Genomic DNA, 12,098 nt, shown 5'->3' on the forward strand with positions numbered 1-12,098 from the left:
GACGCCGCCAACATCGCCATCAACAAGGGCCTTCTCTTCTCCAACGTCGGCCACAAATGCCTAATGGCTAAGGACGGCAAAAAGAAGAAGGTACATTCTAGAGATACACCCAAATATACTACATCCGATGATGAGGGTAGTTCTAGTGATAATGAAGATGATTTAACTTCTATTTTTGCTAACCTTACCAAGGACCAAAAGAAAAAGATAAATGAATTGATAGAATCCAATTGATAGAAAAAGATAAATGAATAAATATAGAAATTGATTTTTGGTATATAAATTATTCCATAAACTCATTTAATTCATAGAAAATTCATTTTAATTTCTTTTCACACCATTCCAGTTCCTATAATTTTGAAATAATATTGTTTATCACTTAGTGTTACTGTTTTACCATGAAACCCACATTACAATTGATCACACAATCAATTTTGAACCAAACACTTAATAACTTCGGAAATTCATAACTCAATATCCGTAACTCCAAATTTAGTGATTCTTTTTCCTATGATCTCGTTTTCATGCGTATATTATTAATATGTGTTTTGTATACATGTTTAGTGTGATGTTAATTTTTCCCTTGTACTATGCTTATTTGTATTGTGGCGAGTAGATGAGACAGTGGCAGAGGAGTCCGGTGTTCAGCAGGTAGAAGTTGCTGAGCGGGAGCTCATTGAAGGCAAGTTGTGCCCTTGATCACTTTTATTTACCCAATAATGTTCTTTATAATAATTTATTTATGCATAGGCTTAATTTTGATGGGACCCGATAGGTCGCCCTAGTCTGGTTATCTTTTCACCTTGTTTACCCCTGATTTTTTGGGTAGTCATTGGTATTGCTATACATGGTTTTAGGATTAATATTACATTATGATTATGTTCCAATTATTTATTATTGTTCTATTTCTATTCATGATAAGACTATTATTTTAATTGGAACATGGAGCTTAACTTGAGAAACACGTGCCACCACAAGGGTGGAATGGGACGCCCTTGGCTGACTAACTAGGAAAGCTAGTGGAGGACTACCTTACCCGATAGCGGTAGGGATGGCAATCGGGCGGGTAGTACACGGATATATAGTTCGCAAATCCATACCCGCGAGATAAAACTCAACCCATACTCGTACTCATAAACGTTCGTGGGTATGGATCTGTATCCATACCCGTACCCACCGGGTATCCGCTATCCAGTGGATACCCGTTACCCGCTTGCCCACTATAATTTTAGCATTGAACACCAAACGACAATTTTATTATATTTCAAAATCATTATCATTCCAATAGCATTAAATGATAATTTTAGCACCAAACAACATGTTATGGATAAAAATTGAAAACTAAGAATTTATGATAATATATAAATCCGGATGGCCCACATGTTAGATATCCATTGGGTAATAGGTATGGATACTGGATATCCATACCCGTGAAAAAAAATATCCGCGGATACCTTATTATATCCATAACTGTACCCACGGATATCAAATTTCACCATACCCATATCCAATAGATAATTATCCGCGGTTATTTACCCATACCCGTACCCATTGCCATCCCTAGATAGGGGCAAGGGCAGTAGAGGAGTAGGCGTGTAGGGATGTTCTTGGCTTGATTTTGCTGCGATGTTGGTCAGATGAGGGATTCCTGCATTGCTCTTCCTAGAAACTGTAGTAGAAGCTAGTGGAACTTTGTAAAGGCCTCGTAGTGTTACCCTGCCTCGCTTCCTTGGTAGAGGTGTATGGGGCTCGTACAACCCCGTGGAAGATGGGTAACATGACTTGTGTGTACAGGGTACAAACTCTACAGAGTGTAAAACCGGTATACTAGCCGTGCTCGCGGTCATGAGCAATTCAGGACTCTCTCATGATTAAATTATGGAATTAAATTTAATTTGTCATTTGCATTGCATGGGATTTATTATTAATTTTCAACTGTTATTATTATGGTTTGGTATTTACTTACATTTAGTAATTGCTAATAAAATTTTGACCAACTTATTAAAAGCAATGCTCAGCTTTAACCCCTATTGTTGATCAGTCTTACACTTCGCATGAACTCCCACCTTTGGTGAGTTCATCCACATTATTCCCCAAAACTTGTTGAGCTGTGATCTTTTGTGAGCTCACACTTGCGATATATAACCCCCCCACAGGAGAAGAACAGGTGGTCCAGGAGGAGTCATACAATGCAGAGTACGAGTTGATCTAGGTGGCGTCTCCCAGTCAGCTTTATGGCGCCAAGGATGGCCTTTTAGTTCGCTTTATATTTATCATATATTTTTGTAAGACTTCCACTATATAATAATGACATTTATGATATTTGTGAGATTTATCTCTATACACTTTGTCATTATATGTGTAGTTCTTCTTTGGCGCACATATGAGACGCACCCGGCTTTATCCCTTAAATCCGGGTGTGACACAATTTGAGATAGAACTACACCGACTTCACTCGGCGTGTGTAGGGCTCAAGCGAAGTCGGGTAGCAAGTTCTAGGGAAGGAGTGGATTGTCACGCCGGTGTCTGGCATCATGTTCCACTCATTCCCGCTCATGCTCCTGGGCGTGGCGATGATCACTGAAAGGGAATTAGGCTTACACCTATTTCCTAATTGATTTTGGTGGTTGAATTGTCCAACACAAATAATTGGACTAACTAGTTTTCTCTAGTGTATAAGTTATACAGGTGCCAAAGGTTCACACTTAGCCAATAAAAAGACCAAGAAATGGGTTCAACAAAGAGAGCAAGGGATTACCGAAGGCTGCCCTGGTCTGGCGCACTGGACTGTCCGGTGTGCCACCGGACAGTGTCCGGTGCACCAGGGAACTTCAAGCCAAACTTCGCAGCTTCGGGAATTTTCAGAGGCGCTTCGCTATAATTCACCGTACTGTCCGATGCTACACCGGACAGTGTCCGGTGCTCCAGAGGAGAGCGGCTCTGAACTCGCCAGCTTCGGATTTCCGCTCCGCTATAATTCACCGGACATGTCCGGTGCACATCGGACTGTCCGGTGAGCCAGCGGAGCAACGGCTACTTCGCGCCAACGGTCGACTGCAACGCATTAAATGCGCGCCAGCGCGCGCAAAGGAGCAGAGCACGTGCAGGTGGCACACCGGACAGTCTACAGGACTTGTCCGGTGCACCACCGGACAGCCAGGCGGGCCCACAAGTCAGAACTCCAACGGTCGGAACCCAACGGCCTGGTGACGTGGCTGGCGCACCGGACAGTGTCCGGTGCCGCACCGGACTGTCCGGTGCGCCATGCGACAGCAGCCTCCACCAAACGGCTAGTTTGGTGGTTGGGGTTATAAATGCCCCCAACCACCCCACATTCAAGTCATCCAAGTTTTCCACCTTCCAACTACTTACAAGAGCTCTAGCATTCAATTCTAGACACACTCAAGTGATCAAATCCTCTCCCAATTCCACACAAAGCTTTAGTGACTAGTGAGAGAGATTTGTTGTGTTCTTTTGAGCTCTTGCGCTTGGATTGATTCTTTTCTTTCTCAATCTTTCTTGAGATCAAACCCACTTGTAATTGAGGCAAGAGACACCAATTGTGTGGTGGTCCTTGCGGGAACTTTGTGTTCCAATTGTTTGAGAAGAAGAAGCTCACTCGGTCCGAGGGACCGTTTGAGAGAGGGAAAGGGTTGAAAGAGACCCGGTCTTTGTGACCACCTCAACGGGGAGTAGGTTTGCGAGAACCGAACCTCGGTAAAACAAATCCGCGTGTCACACTCTTTATTTGCTTGCGATTTGTTTTGCACCCTCTCTCACGGACTCGATTATATTTCTAACCCTAACCCGGCTTGTAGTTGTGATTTAGTTTGTAAATTTCAGATTCGCCCTATTCACCCCCCCCCCTCTAGGCGACTTTCAATCACGATGTCGAGAATTGTGGCGCTCGCGGAACGTCCTATCATCAAGAGTTTCTCCTGCTTCGGATGCCTCATCCCGGGATATAGGATGAGCAGGGTACTGTTCTTCGGCCTCGTGATGACACCGAATGCTATGACGCCTGTTCCGATGTTGGCGTGCCTCACACAACGGGGGCTCCTCCCCTAGTACAATGGGCTTGTCGTCGGAGATGGGAGCGTCCTCTACTCTTCCCTGGATAAAGAGGATATCTGGGAAGAAAGAGCTCGAAGTCGTGTCCTCTGTTTCGGCTGTCCCCCATGTGGGTGGAGCAACTGGGATAATCATTGGTCTTGCTCTCACGGCTACGCCGTGTTGGAGCTGTCTGCTCCTTTTCGCCGAGTGATCTAGGTCTACACCCGAGTGGGTGATGTGGATCGAGGAGTTTGCCGTGATAAGGGTGCTTCCTCAGTCGACCGGGCCACAGGCGCTGCTATGGTCCTAGGCCGCCCAACGGTGCAATCCTACGCAGGGCGGAGGTTGGTTGAGGTCTTTGCACTTTGAAGTTCATCAAACTATTCCTTGCTAAGGTCAGATGAGGTGAGCCTGCTTCCGTGATCGGTGCCATCATAGAAGATCTCTTCTTGGATGGATACGCGATGCGGTGCAGGATGCCTTTCTAATCTACGATGTCGGAGAGGGATCCAAAGCAGAAAACCTCCTCGGCATTGAAGATGATTGGGGTGTCGAAGACGATGGCCATGGAGTCATCGTGAATCAACGTCGCACCCCCTACCTGGCACGCCAGCTGTCAGTGTTTATGATCCGACTACACACCATGGGGTACACCACGTGATGCTTTTGGCCAGGATGACATTGTTGACCATGACTCGATGGTACGCGCGGATGCACGTCAGAACACAAGAGAGTTTGCATAGGTTTGGGCCACTAGAATGTGTAATACCCTACGTCCTGTTGATACTGAGTATTGAGTATTTCTGATGTTCACATGTTACATATGAGTTGTGGGCAATGATGGATGAATTCTCCTATCGATCTAGTGACAGTGTGGTTTCTATGAGAGGGCTAACGAGATATGAGATGGTATGATATGAGATGATTTCGTAGGGGTATTCCTAAAATTTATATAGGCGACTAGAGGGATATCCCTTTACAAGTCATGAAGTCTATCTTACTCTATCCGAGTCTATCTTTAACATGGTAGGTGCTCCTGTTTATCCAGAATTCGCCTTTCTTCCGAGTTATCTCCCGAGTATCTAGCTCTTCAGGTACTTGCAATCTTTGCACGCGAGGCATCTACGCTCCTTCTATGTTAGTTGCGTATAACTTGGCTATTTCGGTCTTCATCTTCCTTGGTCGAACTCGCTCAGCTTGGTCGTGGCCCAAAGGTATGCCTCGCTAGGCAAACTGTCAGGGGGGGCATTAGGTAGCCCATGGAGCATTTCCGTGCTTATAGGGACCCGTGGGATATCTATATCCCACACTCGTGTCTCAGATCTCTCAGTGAGTACCAGAGACTCACCATTCGAAGTGAATCCGTGCTAGCCCCCTGCCAAACACGAATCTCATTGTCCCTCGGTTTCTGAAACCACGATAGTTGGCGCACCAGGTTGGGGACCGTTAGCATGCCAAGTGACATCTTCCACTTCGATGGCTAGCACTTTCGCGTTCACCGACGGCGAGAGCTTTGCTCCATGTAGCCGCGCATCACGTTCAGCTCTCTCGACTTCCTCGCCACCGCCATCGACAAACCCTGCCTCGTCCACTGCGACAGCATCTGTGGCAGCTCGCCGACATTTAGCGTGCTAGGGGTTGCAAGGGTAGCGCCAAGATCTACGTGGTCCACCATGATGATCATCGGTCAAGCCCCATGGTATACGTGGTTGCCATCATTGGCCACCAGCCAAGCTCTGCCCTTGCCTTGACACCTACGAGGATGGCCCAAGCCACTGCTTAACCGAAGAAGTCTGACACCAGCCGTCACTCGGGCAGTTGGCATGGCGCCTGAACTATTCATCCGAAAGGTAGCATGAGAGTGAACTCTTCCTTTATAATAGGATAGCATTTACCTGTGATCCACCTAATGAGGTTCGCACTCATAAACTCGGTCTCTAGCATCCATCGCCTAACTCTTATAAATCTAGTTATGAAGGAAGAATTTGCTCTCAGTTTAATCCTTATTCTGCTTTAATTTATGTATATTGTTTCCTCTAACCCCACGTGGTTTCTAACTTATGTTGTGATCATGTAACTAGCTTGTCGTTTAGTTTGCCCCCCCCCTTTGGTGTTGAACGAGGATCGAACTGCTAGGGACCTCCAACCAGGGGAAAGGACCATGTCCTCGGGGTGTTCTGGAGCTAGGTAGCCTCTTATCCTAGTTCTGTACCATAAGCATACACCGTTCACCACCCTAGAAGAGATGTCCTAAGTACCTCGGACTAGGTCCCTAAAGGTCTGAACCTCGACCAAACTTAAGGGTTGGTTCCTAAAACTCTGCTCGACAAGCTCCAGCTGAAAGGGACATGGCCTTTCCCATTTTCTCTAAATTAATTTTGATGATTGATGACCATCACAATGTATTAGACTAACTAGTTTTGCCTAGTTGATTGATTCTCAGGTGCATAAGTCCTATCATCTTAATTCTAAGTCGACTGTTTGGAATACCGTAGAATATTCCGGACAGGAGAGCTTTTTGGAGAATTCACCTGTGCACGACCGTCCGGACCCTTCCGACGGACCGTCTGCGACACCTCGGTGAGCCTTGGGCAGAAACTGTGCAAAACTCACATCCCTACTACGGATTGTTCGACAGATAAGTGGGTACCGTCCAACACCATGTGCGGACTGTCTGGCCTCAAGCGTGGATCGTCTGCCCATTGGAAACCAGAGAAACCCGAAAGTGCCAAGTTCGGTAAAAAGGAATTATAGTGTTCTCACGGACTGTCTAGGGTGCACGGCCGAACTGTCCGCGATGGCTTTATTTGACATCTGACGACGCATTTAATGCACTTATAGTCGTTGATATAGCCATTACTATTGATAATTGTGATTTTAGTCGTTGATGTGCAGGGGCGGACCGTCTGGGCCAGGAGCGCGGAACGTCCGCGGTTGGCAAAAAGTGGGCAACAACTAGGAAGTGGTTGGTGGCACAACACATCGAATGGGCACTTGGGTCTCTACAGTGACTCGTACATCGGTACGACGAAACGGTGCACCATACCGAGTGTGCGCCTGTGCACGCTGGCAGGTGATGAAGGCCCATGACAACAGGAGAAGCCACGCCCCATACGACCGCACTTTAAGACTGATCCGTGGAACCCATTACAAATATGTCAGCGATGGACTCGCTACAAGAGCCAAAGCAACAGGAAAGGACGATGCCGTGTCAGGAGTACAGCTACGCACGACCCTACGAAGGACCCACCACGCCAACCCAGGGAGCAGATCTCTCTCTCTCTCTCTTTCCAGTAGAGTACAAGTCCCACTATAACGTCCTACCCTTGAGATATAAAAGGGAAGCAATACTACGACTAACACTATACTGGAGTAGGGTGCGAACTCGAACTAATATAAACCACATGTCTTAGATCTCTCACCGAGTCCCAGAGACTCACCATTCCGAGTGAGTCTGCGAGCTCTCAGCCGAACAAATCTCATTGTTCTCTGGTTTTCGAAACCATGATACCTCCTAAGATAAAAAATTTTATGTGGTTCTTAGAAAATAATGTGCTTTGAACCAAAAATAACTTGATCAAAAGAAACCGGAATGGAGATGCTTCCTAATGTTTTTTGTGATCATATGGAATCTGTGGATCATATGTTTCTCAAATGTTCTATCTCTAGAGTAATTTGGGGAGCGGTGGCAAAGTGGTTGAACTCTGGTAACATTCCTGCAGATCTTAAGCAATGCTAGAAATCAGGAAATGGTTATCTGTTTGTGCTCATGAAATTCAAAATATTCATACAATAGCTGTATCCTGTGCTGCTGGCTGGTCCCTCCCTTCTCCGGCCGTACTCCCAGCCTGTCTTTTGTCGTCCTCTTTCATTTCTTTGTCTCCTTCCTCTAGCCTGGTTTCTTTGTGGCGATGAGCTGAGCAACAAGTCTGGTTTGTGTGAAGGTATTTCTTTCTGTAAAATCACAAAGCCAGCCCATCACCTCAGTCCTCACACTGACATTTCACTCTCGGCTGCTGGAGTGTCGGCCGCTGCCATCTGCCTGCCGCTCACTCCCACGCGCCGCAATGTGCCACTCCCCACTCGGCGCCGCCACCACCACCGCGGGGGCGCTAGCGCTCCTCTTCCTCCTGCCGCTAGCCTCGGCCGCCGCCGCCGGCGGCGGCACCGCGGCGAAGGCGACGCCCAACATCACGGCGCTCATGTCCAAGGGCGGGTGCAAGGCGTTCGCGTCGCTGCTGGACAAGTCCCCCGACGCTCTGTCGGCGTTCGAGTCGGCGGTGAGCGGCGGCGTGACGGCGTTCTGCCCGACGGACGAGGCCGTGCGCGGGTTCATGCCCAGCTACCGGAACCTGAGCGCGGACGGCAAGGCGTCGCTGCTGCTGTTCCACGCGGTGCCCGTGTACTACACGCTGCGGGGCCTGAAATCCAGCAACGGGCCCATGAACACGCTGGCCACCGACGGCGCCGCCAGCAACTACAACCTGACGGTGCAGAACGCGGGCGACCAGGTGACGCTGCGGACGCCGGCGGCCGACGCGCCGGCCCGCGTGCGCTCCACCGTCTACGACAGGGACCCCGTCGCCATCTACGCCGTGGACGCGGTGCTGGAGCCCGTGGAGCTGTTCGACCCCGTGGCGGACGCGCCGACCCCTGCGCCCGCGCCGGCGCCGGCGCTGGCGCCTAGGTCCGCCAAGCGGACGCGGCACCAGCGGCGGCGCGGAGCGGACGCGCCTGGCCCGGCCGCCGCCGACGCCTCGCCGGCCGACCAGAGGAAGGACTACAAGAAGAACGCGGCGGCCCCGTGCCGCACGCGGTGGCTCGCGACCGCCGCCGCCGCTATCGCCGTGGCCGCCGCCTTGGCTGCTTAGGGCGGGGTGGTTTAAAGATTGCTCGGCCACCCAGCTGTTGTCTTTGGATGGAGACGCCATGCCTTTTTGGTTCTTGGTCATGCTCGGTTGCTTATTACTTCATCGATTACTGCCGTTGTTAGTATGAAGTATGAACAAGGTCGATATGTGACCTGGTGGTGTACATCAAAACTCAAATCTTGTTGATTCGTAAGGGCGTGGCCAGGTTTGGTTATGCTGACTCAGAGAGAGCGAGCAGTTCATTCTTCTAGCTGCAATGGGTGTGTAGAGAGCAGAGGTTCCATATCCATGGTCGACGAGCAGCAGCTAGCTAGCTAGCTGCAGTGTGCAAGTGCAACTGGGCATGAATCCTGGGGTGAAAATGCATAAAACATCTGCAGGACCATTTTGGTTGGTCTGCTGCCACCACCATGTCGGTGGCGTGAATACTGATTCGCATGGACGGATCTACGGGCGGAGAGGATTCCAACGGCCGTAGTACAGAACCGAAATGTTCTCCGATTTCAAAGCCATATTTATTGTTTACTACGTACTATATTTTTTTATGAAGAATTTTTTATAAGGCGGATAGAAATATAAAATCAGTATACATTTTATATTAAAGAGAATGTAAATGCCTATTATCAGCTTTGCCATCTCAAAGCCCAAACCGCGTACAGCCAAGACTTCCCACCCCTAGCATCTCCTTCCTCAGGTCAGGTGGCAAGTTCCCTTCCGGAACTCGATCAGGCACACGCAGCTTCCGGCACCGTGGCGTGTCCAACATGCAGAAAGAGGAAGATCATCCATTGCAGGAAGAGGAAGGATATACCTCTTGTCGTGCTTTCTTCTAACTAAATAAATGGTCAAAACGGATGAAGAAAGGCTTAAGCAAAATGGTGCAGTAGAAAGTAAGAACAGAACGCTCATCGATATGGCGAGGACAATGCTTGGAGAGCACAAGACGTCTGAGTGAATTTGGTCGAAAACTGTAAATACAGCTTGCCACGCCGTAAACCAGCTCTATCTTCATCGCCTTCTCAAGAAGACGTCTTACGAGCCCGGTCGTAATTCTATTGGTCTTCAATTTGACATCAATTTGCACTTTTAGCCCGCATTTGGATACGTTAGTATATTTTGAGTTTGTAACGCAAAAAAATCTACTTTGAGACCTAGGAGATAATATTCCAAGATTTAAGTCTTTTATAATAAGAGATTAAATAAAGGACCCTCATATAATTTAAACCAACCTTTGTTGAATAATATGATTACAGACATTCTCCAAAAGAATTATGCTTAAGAAATACCTTAATAAATATTATACACTAGAAAATCTTCTCTTTTAAATAACTATGAACATATTTTTAAAATGGACTATACATTCAAGGAAGTAATTTTTACTTTACGTTGTGCATTGTATACTTAAAATATTTGGATAAAATGAATAAAACTAAACATATGTATGTATTTATGCACATCATATTGGAGTTTTATTTGCTGGTGCATTTAATCTAGGAAACCTTGAACTTTGAATCAAATTTGATTTTCGAATTTGAAATTGGGATAAAACTAAAAACAGAAATCATAAAAAGAAAAAGATAAAACCTACTAGCTTCTCAGGGCCAAAATACCTTCCTCGACCCAATATATCGCGCGGCCCAACTCCACTTTGCCACCCGAACAGCCCCCATCACGCGCACATCTTACACGGGTGGCTCCCTGGCACGTGGGTCCCGCATCGGCCTCATGCCACGTCGCGGACACTTGCCGCCATGTGGGCTCGTATCTTCAGCCGCTCGCTATGTCGTGGGCCCGGGATGTCAGCACCGTCTTCTTCGTAACGAACTGAAAGGGAAATGTGCCTTTGGGCCATTTCTAAGTATTTTGGTGATTGAGTGCCAACACAAGTGCTTAAATGTGAATCTATGCCCATGGATGAACAAAGTGCAAATCACAAGTAAAGGTATGTTTCTAAGCCTTAGTACATTGGTTTTGTGTACTAATATACTTGTTTAAGTGTTAGAAACAGAAAGAAGAAAAGAAGAGAGTTGGCTGTGTACAGCCAAAAGGCTGTTTCGGTCTGGGGCACCGGACTGTCCGGTGGTGCACCGGACAGTGTCCGGTGCGCCAGGCTGCCTCGGGCGAAGAGGCCGCTCTCGGGAAATTGCCGACGGCGAACGGCTATAATTCACCGGACTGTCCGGTGTGCACCGGACTGTCCGGTGAGCCAACGGTCGGCCGAGCCAACGGTCGGCCGCGGAATCTGCGCGCGACACGTGGTCTGGCCAACGGTCGGAAGGAGGCACCGGACTGTCCGGTGTGCACCGGACTGTCCGGTGCGCCAGATCTGCAACGGTCGGCAACGGTCGGCTGCGCCACTTAAGGAAAGAAATCGGGCACCGGACAGTGTCCGGTGTGCACCGGACTGTCCGGTGCGCCCAACGACAGAAGGCAAGGATGGCCTTCCAGATTTGTTCTCAACGGCTCCTAGCTGCCTTGGGGCTATAAAAGGGACCCCTATGCGCATGGAGGAGTACACCAAGCATTCCTTGAGCACTCTTGATCACTCACACATCAATCTTGCGCACTTGTTCGACATTCTAGTGATTTGAGCTCCGTTCTAGTGTGCTAGTCTCTTGAGCTCAAGTCTGGGTCTTGTGTGTGCGTATTCGCTGTGATCTTTGTGTCGTGTGTGAGTTGCTAATCCCTCCCTTGCTCTGTGATTCTCTGTGAACATCTTTTGTAAGGGCGAGAGGCTCCAAGCTGTGGAGATTCCTCGCAAACGGGATTGAGAAAAGAAAAGCAAGAACACCGTGGTATTCAAGTTGATCATTGGATCACTTGAGAGGAGTTGAGTGCAACTCTCGTCCGTTGGGACGCCACAACGTGGAGTAGGCAAGTTTTGTACTTGGCCGAACCACGGGATAACCACCGTGTCATCTCTGTGATTGAATTCTTGTGGTTATTGTGTTTTGACTCCTCTCTAGCCACTTGGCATAAACTGTGCTATTTTGTAGCTATAAGTTTAAGTTTTACAGGATCACCTATTCACCCCCCCCCCCTCTAGGTGCTCTCAATTGGTATCAGAGCCGTTCTCTTCAAGAAAGGGACTAGCCGCCCGAAGAGATGGATCCTAAGGGGAAGGGAATCATGATCAACGATAAAGAGAAGGAGTCCTTCGTCAATGAGCCCAAA

General features: G+C 48.1%; 1 protein-coding gene across 1 annotated transcript; it reads left to right on the plus strand.

Moving 5' to 3' along the window:
* The first annotated feature begins 7,939 nt into the window (after positions 1-7,939).
* On the plus strand, positions 7,940-9,071 carry LOC100284757 (fasciclin-like arabinogalactan protein 10). The gene has a single exon (NM_001157652.2). The coding sequence runs from the start codon at positions 8,121-8,123 to the stop codon at positions 8,922-8,924; it is 804 nt and encodes a 267-aa protein (NP_001151124.2). The 5' UTR covers positions 7,940-8,120; the 3' UTR covers positions 8,925-9,071.
* The last annotated feature ends 3,027 nt before the right edge of the window (positions 9,072-12,098 follow it).

The sequence above is a fragment of the Zea mays genome, chromosome 4 (assembly GCF_902167145.1).
Source record: "Zea mays cultivar B73 chromosome 4, Zm-B73-REFERENCE-NAM-5.0, whole genome shotgun sequence".
Lineage (NCBI taxonomy): Eukaryota > Viridiplantae > Streptophyta > Magnoliopsida > Poales > Poaceae > Zea > Zea mays.